Source organism: Necator americanus, chromosome III (genome assembly GCF_031761385.1).
Source record: "Necator americanus strain Aroian chromosome III, whole genome shotgun sequence".
NCBI lineage: Eukaryota > Metazoa > Nematoda > Chromadorea > Rhabditida > Ancylostomatidae > Necator > Necator americanus.
Window position 1 is genome coordinate 1,704,323 of NC_087373.1, and position 15,909 is coordinate 1,720,231.

The 15,909-nt window shown below is 41.2% G+C and overlaps 1 protein-coding gene across 3 annotated transcripts; it reads left to right on the forward strand.

Moving 5' to 3' along the window:
- Nucleotides 1-1,491: 1,491 nt before the first annotated feature.
- Nucleotides 1,492-15,909, forward strand: RB195_008324 (uncharacterized protein; the record flags this gene model as incomplete). Of its 3 annotated transcripts, XM_064194761.1 has the most annotated exons (43): nucleotides 1,492-1,614; nucleotides 2,304-2,428; nucleotides 2,513-2,598; nucleotides 2,681-2,798; nucleotides 2,868-2,973; nucleotides 3,715-3,816; nucleotides 4,303-4,458; nucleotides 4,847-4,975; nucleotides 5,043-5,105; nucleotides 5,499-5,602; nucleotides 5,659-5,717; nucleotides 5,786-5,878; nucleotides 5,947-6,054; nucleotides 6,122-6,216; nucleotides 6,716-6,869; nucleotides 6,941-7,007; nucleotides 7,076-7,189; nucleotides 7,251-7,350; nucleotides 7,403-7,497; nucleotides 7,566-7,710; nucleotides 7,882-7,994; nucleotides 8,801-8,890; nucleotides 8,944-9,069; nucleotides 9,126-9,203; nucleotides 9,274-9,422; nucleotides 9,495-9,565; nucleotides 9,863-9,971; nucleotides 10,028-10,176; nucleotides 10,231-10,306; nucleotides 10,683-10,805; nucleotides 10,913-11,073; nucleotides 11,742-11,874; nucleotides 12,063-12,242; nucleotides 12,296-12,349; nucleotides 12,419-12,510; nucleotides 12,584-12,654; nucleotides 12,717-12,816; nucleotides 12,900-12,976; nucleotides 13,044-13,141; nucleotides 14,661-14,735; nucleotides 15,225-15,376; nucleotides 15,432-15,617; nucleotides 15,835-15,909. In XM_064194761.1, 43 exons carry the CDS (start codon nucleotides 1,492-1,494, stop codon nucleotides 15,907-15,909), a joined length of 4,680 nt encoding a protein of 1,559 aa, XP_064045905.1. The 3 variants fall into 3 exon arrangements, with proteins under 3 accessions (XP_064045905.1, XP_064045906.1, XP_013291678.2); XM_064194760.1 differs by lacking the exons at nucleotides 13,044-13,141; nucleotides 14,661-14,735; nucleotides 15,225-15,376; nucleotides 15,432-15,617; nucleotides 15,835-15,909 and having other exon boundaries at nucleotides 12,900-12,998; XM_013436224.2 differs by lacking the exons at nucleotides 1,492-1,614; nucleotides 2,304-2,428; nucleotides 2,513-2,598; ... (34 more) ...; nucleotides 12,900-12,976; nucleotides 13,044-13,141 and adding an exon at nucleotides 14,499-14,562.

The following is a 15,909-nucleotide window of genomic DNA, read 5'->3' on the forward strand; positions in this document are numbered from 1 at the left end:
ATGCGATCCTGGGAGATTTGTTCACACGTACCACATCGAGCATTGTCGCTGAATGTCGCACAATTGTATGAACGCGGAAAAATGAATGGAGAAGTGTTATGGAATTACGAATAGTCAGGTAAAATTAATGCTAAAAGAACTCTGAAAAGAAAAGAAAGAAAGAAGCTTTCTCTACACATTCCTGCTTTTGCCTCAATATTTCTCAAGGATGCTTTTCCTTCATTTTATTTTTTCTTTTAATTTCTTCAATTGAGTTTATTCTTTGAAAATAAACGTGTGATTTTCCCTCACATCTGTTAGTTTTCCGTCGTCTACCTCACAGAGTTTCGTATCGTTTAATCATGATTTATGTGAAAAACTGACGGTCACTGTCTGTTAGCTGCAGTGGTGAAGATGATGTTCCGTAGCTATCACCTGGATAGGGTGGTTGATATTGAGGAAATCTGCCAAAAAATGTGACTAGCCACCCGAATACTTGCGAAAATTTCCCCTCCCGCTTTGCAGGTTGGTGTCTGCAGATTCCAACGGTTGAATTTTGCTTTTTGCTCCCTTCAGGAACCCGATCCTGGGCTAATCGATCCTTAGATACTTCATAGTATAGACTGCTAATTATGGGCTGAGAGCAGCTCATAATTTAGCAATAAAATCGAGCTGATAACGCACATTCATTGCATTACTGTGTATTTTCTTGTTGAAGGACGTCGAACTTAATTTAGTCGGATTCAGACGTCGTCAAAGCCGGAAGAGAAGACAGCAGGAATGGATACCGTAGTAGATCAGAAAACCAGTAGAGATTTTGGCGATTTTTACATCCTCATTCTTTCACTTGGAAACGATCTGTTCTCAATTGCTCTCTTTCTTTTGGATCTGTTTCCAATTTTCCAGATAAATTTCCAGATATTCCTCTGTGGTTGCCGAAATTTCTGGACTCGAAGAAATAGTCGACCCCTTATCACCAACCAGCTTCACGCTCTATTTTTCGATAACTGTCCACGGGCTTATCACCTCTCGTACCCGCCTAGACCAACAGCATTGTGACTTCTATGAATATCGGCACATAGTTCCAGCAGCTGGTACTGAATGTATTGACTGGGCCTCGATTGATATTCATTTTTATTTTTACATCCTAGACCGTATTTTTACCTTTGCCCCTTTGCAATCAGTTGGCCATAGTTTGTCATTAGAACTTTTGATAATTACAAATATTCTCCTTGGACGTAATCAGGAGAATTTCATCCACATGTGTTTTTATGCCTCACTCTCTTACTAAATGTTTTTTATCCTTGGTTATTTTTTTGGATAAAGTTATTTTTTTGGATATTTTCTGCTCTAGCGGTCGTTTTTCTGAATTTGAAGAATCTTTCCGGATGTTTTCTGAAGAGCATAATTACAAATATGTTATGAGACCGTACACAGTTTCGCAATGCGTATCGACTTCTACGTTTGATCTATTGTACTTTTTAGTCTCGGTGCGCGCGCCAGACCAGCCCCATGTGGCACCGCCTCGTGGCTGTAGTCTCAGTGCTCGTCGTGGCTGTATGCCTAGTCCTACCTTCGTCGTATAGCAGTCGATCACGGACGATTTTGGACGTGCTGGGGATCCGGGAAGAACAAGTGAGTCAATCACTTGCTGCTAAGTTGCTGACGATTAGTGTATTTCCCGAAATTTCAGGATTTTACTTTTACTTCTCTAGCCTAATCCATGTGACTATGTTCACCCCATGTGATTTCCTCTCTGCGCATCTTTCCACGTGCTTAAAGGCATCACCCCACGAATTTGAGACGGTACGGATTTCAGGTGGAGTATTCGTATACAGGATCGTAGATTATTGAGAGAAGGGTGATTCCGTCCATTTCTTCCTAATTGCTGTAAAAAACGGCCCGGAAGGTACGCTTGGGGCGTTCCGGCGCGCTATTTTCTACAACGACTTCGATTGGAGCGCTGTGCACGCACCGCATCTTCCGGGCAGTTTTTACGGCAATTAGGTGGAAATGAACGGAATCACTCCCCTCTCCATAATCTACTATCCCGTATAAGAATACTCCACCTGAAATCCCTACCACCTCAGATTCGTGGGGTGATGCCTTTAAGTTCCTACTCGAAGACAATTTTGCTTATGCACTCATTCATTGCTGTGATGAATTCATTCGTTTATGTACTAAAAATTTCTATTTTGATTGGTTTTTGGCTGAATACTTAAGTTTATGAAATCGTTATGACAGTAAAGTGCCCGGATTGTGACAGAGACCAAGAAGAAGAAGAAGGCGTTGTTTCAAAACTCTTGTAATGGCAGCTGATCTAGAAAGTTGACGATGGCTCCAAATCCGAGGGCGTTGCGAAAGAAAATCGACTACCAAGCAGAGAAGAGCTGCAGGAACTGCTTAAAACATCGGCAAAAAGTGACGATGGAAGTACCGACCATGAAAGGTTAAAGGAAATTTATTGACATCTTATTTTACGTTTTAGTTGCTTCCCTATACTTGACAATTTATGAAAAAAAATCAACTTTAGGCAGAAAAGACAAATCTCACAACAATCGTACCAACAATATTTGGACAACCTAGGTCGCGCTGACTATGACGTGCGAATAGAAGAAGGTATGTGGTCCTACTAGTGTTTGCGTAAATTTGTGACAGTTGCCCGAAGGAGGTGAAGTTTGACGTATATATTCCACAACAGGTTGGCAAAATATTCTGTATCCTTTTGGCACATGGGCTATGGACGAGCAGCTAATGGGTCAGGCTGGTCGTGAAACACAGGCGAATCTCGGCTTCGACTGTCCATTCTTCGGTTTCAGGTTGTTGTGATTGCTGATTTCCAATCGAGTAACTATCTTGTTTCATTACTAATTAATGCAATCATGCAGATTCAACTATACTTTTGTCTATCCGATGGGGATGGTTTCATTTTCACAACCGTCCTTCGCTACACCACCGTGGACATTCCCTAATCCGTCGTGGCCGAAACAGAGGGTTGGGGATTTTCTAAAATTTAATCTAACTATACTTTACCCCTTATCTGTGTACGGTGATACAGGCATAGCGGATATAATAGTCGAACGTATTTAAACGTTTCCTGAGCTCGCGATCAATGTAATCGAATATCATAGTTTTCGGTCCTATCGTACAGTGCAGTTTTCCAAATGACAAAACTGCGATATCGCGCCTAAATGAAAATCGATATACTGAAGAAACTGTTCGAGACGTCAAGACATCAACTACCATTAAAATAAAAAAGATTACCAAAAAACTTCTAATTCTAAATTTTCTTTTTGTTGTGTACTAGCTATAACTGCTATAACTTGCTTAGCTCATAGACAGTAAATTTGTTATCAAGGAGCAACAAGCTCAGGGATACGTACCATAGGTGCGATACGAAGGAGCCGGATCTTCTTTAGGTGAAGGAGGTTCAGCTCATGGGGTGCAGCTCAAGTGAAGGGGTTCCTTTCGTCAACCGTCCAAAAGTCAAGGGGATAATTTCGCCGACCGTCCAAAAGTGAAGGGGGTAAGAGCACCGGCTCCGACTATCGCTTCTATGACAATGTTAATTTACAAACTCGATGTTGTCGTTCGATGTTGAATAGAAGGAGTGTATTACTTATTTGTTAAGCAAGTACTTCACCCATTTAGCTTATGCCTTTTTTCAAAGACATTCTTGCCATGATTCACCATCCGTCGAAAAATCTGATTCCCAACTTTATTGACTCGTCTTAGGATCATTCGTTCATCGCTCCATTCTACGCAGATTCGATGTATCAGTGGATTGGTAACACGAAGATCAGCAACACATTCTATCGTAGCGTACATCGACCAAGGGTAAGTCAGCTAGATCGAGAATTACGATGAGACGAATATGAGCTCATGCGGGAGTCCTGCTGTCATCACTCTCGAATTTGTGACAATGTCGTTCATAGTGTCTGCCGCTAAAATATTGTACACATTCAGTTTTTGCCTCTACATGCGCGAAAATTCTGGCATTTTTAAATTCTGCTTCATTGAATTTAGTATCCAAAAAATATTTCTACTGAAATTGTAGCAAAAGACTGGGATCAAATAGCTTTGTTAATGATTTTTACTTTTACATAAGCCCCGCCCATTTTGTGACAGCTCACCTTACTTCCGAGAAATTGTTGGCACCCTATCACCAGCACATTAACATACTATCTTGTGCGTGATTGTAAACGTGCGCTGACTAAGTCGTTCAGGTCAGCCGATAAGCTTCAACAGGGTATCAAAACAATACAGTCATTGTCAAAAATAAGAGAACTGGAGTGACGTAGCATAACTTCAAGTTATTTTAAGCTCGATGATGATGAAATATACAACACCAACACACAAGCTAACTTTGGAGCACCAAACTACAATCAAAATCAGAATCCATACGTTCAACAGCAGTACGGGCAGACGCAGAACGTGAATCCGCTCTATGGACAACAACAACAACAGCAGTATGGCCAGGTTAGTTTCTTGTGCTCGTGTAATGCTGCTTATTCTCGCTCACTATTGCTCACGTTTGTTTTCTTTGCTAAGTGTCTATAATCGCATGGTGCTGCTACTTCTTAGTGTTGACACCTTTTCTGACCACAGACCTACTTGTGGATTTTCCCGCTCGGGTACTCTTGCTTAGGTCTGCTAACCTGAAGCTCAGTTATTTGTGTAACTCTCGCAAATGCTTGCAATTCACGTATGCTAATATTTTTCATTCGTTTTTATTCATAGAACCTATCTATCGTACAAACTACTGTAATTATAACCACCTGTATTTTCTACTTTATAGGTGAACATATTCGGGGCTGACTTCTCATAATTCCTTTCGTGAAGTGTTCGCCTTCAGCATTATTTCTAGAGTTCCATCTATGGACAGCAGTCAACTTATCAACAATATCGTAAGAAACGTCAAATGCCAGGTAGGATCAGCCAGCCAGGAATGGTTGTCGATCCACTGCTGTTGGATAACATCACACAAGCAGTCCAGGTACGGTATTCGGGAGCATTACTATATTATATTCATTACTCAATAGCTAACTGTAACCTTATTCTAGGACGGTTACACCGGAGCGAATGGTTGGAGGGCAGAGCATGCCTTTATTGTTACATGGTACAGAGTGAGTTTTATGAATTCTATACTTCACATTTCGATGATAATGAACGTAAAGCCGTAGACGGGACGCGAGATAAGGATGTAAAGTATTGTGAAGTGCGTGGAAGAAGTATAACCCGCAGGAAGCACGGTAGGAGCATGAGTTTGTGTGTCAATAACATTTTAAACAGTGGGTGCAAACGAGAACTTGTTCAAAATTCAATGGAGCCATCTCCTTTCTTGTAAAGTTTACAGAAACTGGAAAATAGGTGGATTGAGAAACAGCACCACTCAAAAGTAAAGAGACAAGCAGGCAAGCGAGAGTGAGAAGCGATGAAGTGTTAAGAAAAATCACTTTAAAACTTAAGCGGATATGAACAGATCTGTGAGTTACGGTAAAAGCCCCTCCCATATTTAGATGGCCTACGGTGGAGCTCCACGAGCGCTTGACGTCTCTCAGTTTGAGCATGTCAAGGATTGGCAGAACACCTTCCAACTTGTCATTGCCACAGATGAAATCAGGTACTGTCGAAATAGTGGGTGAAGTATGTAGATACCGTATGAACATTTTTTTCCAGAACATTCGCCCTTTTCAACTATGCGCGGCTTAACTGGACAACCAGTAACGAAGCTGGAGGTGTTGATTTTCTACCGTATTTTTTTTTCTCAGATTTCTATTTCGTTTATTCGTTTATTGCATTTTAGGCCTTAACGGTTTCGGAGGAAAGCAAGCAGCTGTCGCTGGATTTAACGGCGGAAACGGTACTGGCTGGTACCAGTTACCATATTCGGGACATGGTAGGCCGCGAACGGGAATTTTCAACAACAGTATTTTCTGATTTGAAAAAAAAAAACGGGTGTTTCAGGAAGGATCTGGAAACTTGGCTATTTCTCTAATGTTCTAACTCCTGGCAGGTGGATTCATCGCATTGACGAGGTGATCATTCCAGCCGGATGTACGAATGCTTCCACCGGTGGGCTTTATCGATCTCTTCAGGCTACAATGGTGGGATTAATCAATTTCTATCTGTTTCACTTCAGGAGGTATGATCACCGCACCTCCATGGGGTGTCATGCAAGGTGGGATGGCCATCAACGTGTCTGGCCCATGTTTTAGACCTAATGATAACATAAAGGTGTGTTGATCTTCCTACTGTCGATAAATTAGTTAGTTTTTAAATGACCATGACTAGTTAAACACAGAATGAGTACAAGCGACAATAGCCCAGACTGAGCGTACATTTTTTTGTGAAATCAACATTAGAACTAGGTGTATGCGGACAGAACAGTTCGAAAAACTAATCTCTAATTTTTGCGACACCACACTAAGCAGCCTACCGGTGAAGAGAACGAATTCAGACTTTGATTTAGATCCAAAATTTTCATTAATATCTTGGGAAGAGAGAAAATATAGAAGCAGTGGACATATTCGACACCTAAGATAACGAAAATAAAATATTCTTCATTCCTTTCAAGAATTATTTTCTTCTTTAAACGAATAAAAGAATATTTGAATGATTTTGTATCTTTTATGGTGAAGACCAACACATTTCAGCAACAAAAAATCTGAGATCGTAATTGACCCGCACCTCTTTCCAATCAACAGAAAAATTTCTGTTAGTATTCTGATTGCAGGTGAATTTCGAAAATTGGCAAACGGACTGTAAACGGCTGGATCGTGTACGTGCACGTTGTATTATGCCTATGTTCCACAGAACTGGACTAGTGCCCATTCGTCTGAGCCGCGATGGCGGACAGAGTTTCCCATTCTTCGGCAAATTCTATGTTGGTGGGTACAAGCAGACTCCACCCACTTGTATCTGACCACTTCCTTCTTTTTCCTGTATGTATTTCATTTAGTCCCACCAGAACGTGCTCCTGCTCAAGTTTCGCTGAAGGACGATGTTGATGACGTGAATAACAGATGGTAGCGGAAGTTTTATTGATTTATAGATCAGATCATGGATAGGGATCATGAGTGATCATTCATGTCAGGTACCAACCATATGCTGAGACGTTATCCATGGGATGGCAAGCGCTGAACTTGACGTATAATTACGGTGCACGTATTGATATAAGCCTTTACGGGTATTGGGAAGATGCTGATCGGTCTGTCGACATATATTTATTGATTTTCTTCCTGAATGCAATGGATTATCGATTCTTCCAGATCGCATTTCGTGCAAGTGGACACCATAGCCAAAGGAATCCCGAATACTGGCTCGTACACGTTCAAACCCGCTTCGCTACAAAGACAAACCTTACTGAAGGTGGGTCACTCGTGCACATAGCGATTATGGATACTGATTTATCGATTTTTAGAATGCCTGGGAAAAATTCACTTTTGGATTCGTTCGAGTGTCATTGTCAGATTCTGAGGATGGTGTTTTGTGGAGCAAGCCGACACCTTTTCCCTGGTGCGAAACGTCAAAGAGCCACAATTCGTGTGCTGACCCTCAACCTAATTATTTATTGAAAAATACAGGTACTACTTGCCGGATTGGAAGAAGCACTATGGTCAGAATTGGGCTCTGGATATGTGCATTGAATGGTTCGAATATGATGGAAAACGTCGAAATTTCCAAATGGATCTCACAAAGGACGTGCCATGTCCATGCAAAATGTCACAGGTAAGAATATGTGGCAAAAGTGCAAGCAGTGGATGATCGCAAAAATCTCTTGGTGATAACTAGGCGAAAATATCTTCAAAATAAAATAAGTGCAAGTTTTGATACAGCTGTCGATGTAGTGTCTTAGCCAGATGTGTTAATTGATGAAGTCAATAAGCATTTGTTGTACAGGCCTTGCTCGATCTCGGACGATACATGCCAATTATGGACTGCGACAAAGATGGTGATACTTCATGTCCATTCAACAAAGGTGCTCAACACTGTATACAAAGTGTACAACCGAGGTACGTCCCAAACCTCAACGGATAATTCTCAGAGTAGTGTAGATGGGAAGACCTACATATGTTTCAAGCACTCATTTTACCGGTGTACTACCAAAGTATAGTTGGGTCAAAACGACATGAAGCACGGACCGTTGCGCAAGCGGCCGCGCTCGGAAGCGGTGCGGTGGAGACAGCGGCTGGAATCTAGGGGGACCATGGCGAACTGCAGATGTGTGTGGCGTTTGTGCGCAACCGCTTGCGCAAATGTCCGTGTTTCATGTCGTTTTGACCCGACTATATACTGGGGAGAATAATATAGGTCGCAGAAAACAGAATGTTAAACTGTTTTCTCTGCGGCTCTGATCATTTTCCTTGTCTAACCATACTGTGCTATTCATTTTCATTTTTTGTTCTTCCCTGCGTTTCTGACCCTACGCTACACTAGCTGTGTTGTTACATTACCAAGGAACTGTACGCATTAACCTATGATTGGAATAAACAACATATGCAAAAAAGAAGTTTTCGCGTTTATTTTTCATATCTTGTAAAACCCTACATGCATCGCACAGTCATGTGAGTGCTGTTTTTTTTTGCTGCGTGAGCAATTATAACACAGTCAAAACGTGCTGAAGCAAGGTGCAATTGCCGCACCGTTTCGAGCACGTACGCAAATGCACCGTGCTTCATGTCGTTTTGACCCGACTATAGCTAAGCCAAATGAAACTTTTCATGTATACCCTCTGCGCCCCTAACTAAAAAAAAAATTTAGTTAGGGGCGCAGAGGGTATACATGAAAAAAATTGTGTCACAAGAATCGATCAATTCAGTTCTATCGGCTCCTCTCAGCAGTGCTGTTACGACTACGAGGGTTATTTGATGTTCACAGACGATTGGGAACCCGATGGCGACTATACCCGGTAAGTTCACTTTCTTACGATGGTTTGAACAGTGAATGACTTCATCGCTACAGTTTCTTCCAACCGGGTACCCCTGCTCGTGCGCATAAATTTGGTGCACCACCTTTCCGTCAGCCACCTTTCATACCTACCATGTCAAACTATCAACTCGATCTGATGCCTTATAGGACCTGTTGCACGTGAGTTTAACAGTTTGCAGTTTGGTTACTGTGTTACTCTGAGCAGTTTATTTTAGATATGCACAACACTGCGAATTCTACTACTGGCGCAGGATGACTAATGGGTGTCAGGATTACAAAGCTCCCGGTGCAGGGTTGGTTCTAGCTCTAGTCCTGGTTCAATATAGCTTACTGGTTTCGGCGCTTTATCCTGCTTTCTTCCAGTTACATGTATGGTGAACCTCATGTGGTGACGTTTGACGGCGTCAAATACACATTCCCTGGAAAAGGCTACTTCGTACTTGTAATGAGTGACGATCCTACGCATAAACTGATGGTGCAAGTACGGCTGGAACAACCTGACGACACGTTGTGTAAGTACCGTAATGCCACGCTGTTGTGAGTTACCGTGCTTCGCTGTGTGTCAATGCTACAATTTTTTTCAGGGCATTCGCATGTTAACGCTACCGTAATCACGGGAATTGCTGTACAAGAAAATGATAGTTCTATAGTACAGGTGTGTCCACCAATACGAATATACGGTTACGCTGACAGACAGGGTAATTGATGGGGAAACTTCAAGTCGGATAAGCACAGGAACACAGAAAGAGCAGGAATTGTGTAGAGAAAGAGAGTTTTAGGCAGTCAATGCTACGAATTTGTACGGATTGACATAGAGGAGGAAAATACAATATGAAAAGAAAGGAGGAGAAACACAGAGGTAGATAGGTAGAGAGGGGCGGGGGATAGACAATAGATACAGGGAAGAGAATAGGGAAACGCTATGCATTACCGTAAACTTCCTGAATCAAAGGTGTTTGCGCGAAAGCCGATGCGACGATGGCGTTACCGTACTGATGTCTATGTGGATGGTGTGCGACGTTTCTTCGATAAACCACACTGGAAACATCAGCAATTCAGAAGTACGTCCGCAGATGCGCCACGAAATATCATCCGCTGATCTTTGATCTCATTTCAGAAGTCGATCTCCGTAATCCGTTACAAAACATGAATCAGTCCGAGATTATTATAATGCTAAAATCAGGACTAGGTATTCGTGTGCATGAGAGTTACGGTATGCTTGATGTGATGGTCTCATTGCCGCCGAGTTACAATACAACATGCAAGGTACGACATTATTTGGGATCTATTGACGTTATGAGATCAGTTATCGATTTTCAGCCGGGTGTGACCGCGTCATCATCGTTGAACACAATGGATGGGACAAATCGTTGTTATACAACGTTAGGATTACTAGGTGAGTACGTCGTCCAGTACTGCTTTCCCAATTTTCCTTGCCGTAGCCTCATTTCCTGTCAACCGGGCTCTACACTATTGTCTTACAAACGGATACTAAACAGATAACCCTTATTCCTCGTTTTTACTCGATGCCACAGAGCTCAAACAGAGTTAGTTACTAGTTACAGTTTGAATTTCTGGAATTATTTTATGGAAAAGAAATCCTCATATGGACTATTTCCTGCCTTTTGATTCACTTTCCGCTTGATGTCGCTTGCCTCTCTCTCTCTCTTTCTCTTTCTCTTTCTCTTTCTCTTTCTCTTTCTCTCTTTACCACTTGTTCTCATCGCTGTGCTTAGCCAAGGAAAGTCACCGATTTACCAGAATTCTCTCAGGCGTGTACAACAACGATCCAAACGACGATCTGACGTCATCCACCGGACAACTGGCTCGAGCCACGGGCGACACGTCCAATCCAAGTACAACGCAAATGATATATGAACAGTTTGGAGTGACATGTGAGTTATGTGCAGAGTTCTTCTTTGTTTTCCTTTCGTGTTTGTATTTTTTGTATTTTTTTTTTGTGTTTTGTTTTTGTATTTTAGTAAAAAAAAACCAGTTTAAGGGAAAGTGGACGGGAAAAACGAAAAAATCGGTAGTGTGTTGTTCGGAGAACAGTTCAAACCTATTTATAATCCACTCCTATTCGCGTCTACGGACTACACACCAGTTTTTTGGCCACAATACCTCGACATGAATGCGTCTAGAGTATTCACGATGGAACAGGTACTTTATACCTCATAAATTGGTGCAATTTCGGGCCATGCGGTAACAGCAGATCTCGCTTCACAGTTAGAAACGGATTCATAAGGTCAAAATATTAGCAGGCCTTGTCCCACAGCTAAGCTAAAAACGCAGCAAGTGTTAAAGTTCAGTCGTTTTTTTGTTACTTTCCTATTTTTATTCTTAAGTTGGTTCGACAGTTTTCGAGGTTTTTTCTGCTAAAATTTTGCGGACATACTCCAGCTTAACTCACTACCATCTGGAATTTCGCCGTCGTTTTCCGCTTCTTTGATCGACCGACACTAGTTAAGAAATGACTTTCTTGTCATCTGTTTTGTAGTTCTACTTATAGAGGAAGGCCTGGTCCAGAAATTATCCTTCAGCCACTTTGCAAGAAACTGAGGAGCGTAGACAGTGTCCGTCATAAAACGATGGGATTTATCTGGTTATCGGAAAAGCAAAGAGAACGATACGGTAGAGATGTAGGGACGTTACGTCTCCGCTCACCATAAACAGCAGAATCCACAAACTTGCTAAGTGGTTTCAGTGCCCTTCATTAAGACTACTAGCAGCAATTGTTGAACACAATATAATTGTGCCGATTACTATTGATTAATGCGAGACTTTTGAGACATAGGTTTTTAAACTTTGTTAGCCGAAACTATTTTTAGGTGACCAGTGCTTGTCAAGGAATTTCACAATGTGAATATGATTACATAATGACTGGTAGGAAGGAGGTTGGGTTGACTACGCTGAGGAAGCAGAAGCAATTCCTTGCAATGCAAAAGAGTGGCTCAAAGCAATGTAAGGAACAATCGATAAATCAGTATTGATTTTTTAATTTTGTGAGCAGTCAGTACCTATTTACGAAATTGAACAAAAGGAAGTTAAGGAAAAACCTTAACTAATCACCCCTCTCTTTTTTTCCTTCATATAAAAATACACTTTCAAATCTTCAATTTTTGATCGTTGTTCATTTTTCCTCAATTTAGTAATCTCCTGTGGCCCGTTGCTGAAAAAGGAAGGTGTCGTAAAAACACCACCGGCCGCGAACTACCTTGAAGGAGACACGGTAACTTTCTCTTGTAAGCCGAAATACTTTATCCATGGTGACATTGAACGCACATGCCGTAATGGGACCTGGTCACCTGGTTGGTGGGCGTGGTGTAGAGGTAAGGAAGGCATCTGTCACCTGGTCTACTCTCGCTGACGTAAATCTTTCCAGATCGTAATCTGGAATACGCTCTCAAATGGATGACTGCGTTGCTATCAATTTTTGGTAGGTATTATTCCCATCCTGGTGATAATCGGAAAACCCCACTAGTCCTCATTCTATCATGGTCTTTAGGATTTGTCATGATGTTCATTATCATTTTCTGTATACTGTGGAATATACGCAGGAAAAAACAGGAAGTCCATGCGCAGCGACAACTGGAAAAAGTAGGCCCCACTCATGCCGGTTTCATAGTTTCGGAACGATAACGGAACGTGATAATTCTTCGGGATGTTACAGGGAAGAGTCGCATCACTGCAAGCTGCCCCGGAAACAAAGAAAAGATTTTCTTGGCAGGCCGCATCCGCTATGTAAGTATTACGTTAGTGGATTTAATGTTAATGTTTAATCCCCTCGAAGTCGGTGTTTTCAGACCAGAGAAGCAACCGTTACAAGCTGATTTGCTTGATACTTTCGATGATAGTCCTGCATATATGCGCGGCGAGCGTCGAATGGCGCCTTCACTTTACGAGGTACATGGCAGATTACAGTAGAGAATCCATGGGAATTCTCACTCTTTCGGGAACGTACACACGAAACCATAAACTGATTTCAGGAGCGAAGTGTGCCACGACCAGCAGCGGCACCAGCTGTGAATCAACGTCAATTCTCAACACAACCCTCCTACCAAATGTTTGAATCCTCTGCTATTTGATTGAGTGATTTTTTTTAAAGGAAATTCTATTTCATTTTTGTTTAGTCCTCATCTGTCTCTATTCTTTCATTTGTCGGTTCTACCGATGAACGGCTCAAAGAGTTATTTCATGCCTACCTTGACCAACACTGCTAAAAAGCATGGTCAGCGCTAGTTGCATGTCTGTATTATATGATTTTTTGTTGTTGTTTCACAGGTTTGAATTTAAAGAATATGAAAGTTGTATGATTTTGTGGTTCGTTGCAATTTATGAATAAAAGAAGAAAAACGCTATTCAACATTGAATCATTGTTAAAGTCGGTAAATTGGTGGAAATAATTCCACAGTATTGTTCCAATTTTAGTATATGTCCAGGAATGAACAAGTTTATAGTCCGTAACTATGTATTAAGATTCGGTTCCGAGCGAGTGAAAAATTCCGATTCAAATGAGATTCCATTTTTTCAGGCCTAACGGACGAGCGTGACCAAAAGGTGTCTATGATCGTGTGATGGTCAGACGAGAAGAGTAATGAGAAAGAAAGGAGCGCAGCTTTCAGCTCCGGGATAAAGAGGACTCTTCAGAGCGCCACGCAGCAAATCGAAATTTAATCTGACTAAAAGGAGTAGAAGTCATGAAACCGCGACCTAATAATAGTCGAATACTTCATAACCAAAGTTTCTTTCGCTCCGATTTCTTAGGTTAAAGTGGCAGTGTATTATTTTTCCATTTCGACAATATCACTTATGAGATCCTTTTTCTTATGCGTGAGTGACGAAGACCGATTAATTAATCTTCAGGATAATAAACTGTTATTTCAGGCATCTCCATCTCTGCGCAAAGGATAAAGGATAAAGTGTGTGACATTAATCGATCCGCTTGGGATGCGCCAAGGCATTCACTTCAAGTAGTAAGTAGGCTAGTAGATGTAGCAAGTCAGCGTTTTTATCCTCCCAGACAAGTCTGATACATATTTGTCGACCTCGGAGGGACTAAAGGTTTTGTTGCCAATATTACGGATTCGAACCATCGATCTATCGTGCAGTCACAGTGGAACCTCTTACCGAGTGCGTTACAACCGCCCTTTTTACATACAGCTTGTATACGTAAGAGCAAATGTGTATACGCAAATCTCACCTAAGAAGCTCAACATAGTTTCCAAAAGCCGGTATCTAAAGTTTCCTGAACAAAACGACGTGTCTACAACAGCGTTTCTCGCGTCTCTACTGCGTGACATGCTCCGCTGTACTGCCCCAGTAACACATAACCTCACAGATAGGGAATCGACGGAGTTCTACAGCAGATTAGTATCGTGGAGCTGTTCGGGTACTGGATCACCACTGCCAGCAACTTGATTTTTTGATTTGAAAAAAAAATGAAGGTGCCGCCTCGTGGCGGTCAGTTAATCTGTCAACGCCGAAGTAACTGTCTGGAAAATTACGCTCTCTTCGATGGTGTAAACACGTAAGACGATTATGATAATGAGAACAACGCATGGACAACTCACATTGTTCATAACGTGATGATGCTGCTCATCGAACGATTCATCGTCCTTTTTGTTCCACTATTCTTTTCTAACAATGTTGGTGAGCTTCACTTGTAAAATCCAGCTTATTCATTGTGATGATGTGTAAAAAATTTCTCTACTTTTTAATTTGATCTGTCTAACTTTTTCTAAATCTAGTCAATGGAGTTATTTATCAATTTCTGCCATCATGGCCACCATGGGGAATACAAGTGCCTCAGCATAGCATGTTAGGTAAGGGCTATTCTGTAAAGAATATCTTACATTCATCAGTTTCATAGGTGCAGGAGATGCTCCCAAACGTTTTTGGGCGTTTGGATCCCAATCGCTTCGGGACTGAATTGAACCGTCACTTAGACGAATAAATCAATCAATTCCGAATTTTTCGAGAAAAAATCGTTTTTCACATGCACTATTAGTTGAAAATAAGTAGTATTAATAGTAAAATAAAGGTAAAAATATCGATAGAAAAATAAAAAGTAAATATAAAGTCGAGTATTGTCCATGTTCGACTAAAATTGAATTTTCGTAGGTTGTATTCGTAGCTAAATATGAAAGCACAATAGAAAAATCGAATTTTCTGGAATTCTCCAGGAAGTTCCACGTACTTCACCTAATTAGATCATCCAATCACACTATTAGCACCTAGGCAGCGTTAATTAGAAATAACATAAGGGAAATCCATCAGAAAAGGCATTAATCTGACCTATTGGCATCGTTCAGGATCCTGTGCCAGTCCTCAGTTGGCTGCCATTGTCGTTCTGCTACGATTAACCCCAATGGATCTGGCAGAGGCAAGGGACGCGATCACTTTATGGACATTCGATGATATTAGTAAAACTCTTCACGAACGTGCTTCACAAATTGAAGGGGATGTGGGTTCCAAGCCTTTTTTTCAAACCATTTACACCTCTACCTTTTTGTTTTTAGAATCTTCATAATTTATTCATTGTGGAACGTTTTCTACCAGCCGTTGAATTTATTGACGCAACAAATGCTTTAACTGTGGTGCAAAAGGGACATATCGGTGAATTATCGATTGCTGGTAGACAATTGGAATTAGATCAAATTATGGCCGGAATCATACTCAGTCTTCCTGAAGAGGTTCAAGTTAAAGTGAGTCTGAATAAGGAAATAATTTTAATTTAAGAAATTCCATTTGCTTTTTTAATAATTCAATAAATTTAAACAAGCATTCATAACTGTACACAGGATTATCCAAAAAAACGTGGTTCATTATGCATCGAATCCAGGGCGACGATGATTAAGAATTGTGAAAACTCTTTTTAAAAAATTGTGCTGTTCACGGTAAACAAACAGTTCCTTATTTCAGTCAAGTAACTTCATGGAACTCATGAAAACACTCGTCTGTCTGCACTCAACACTACAAGAACCTCCATACTACTAG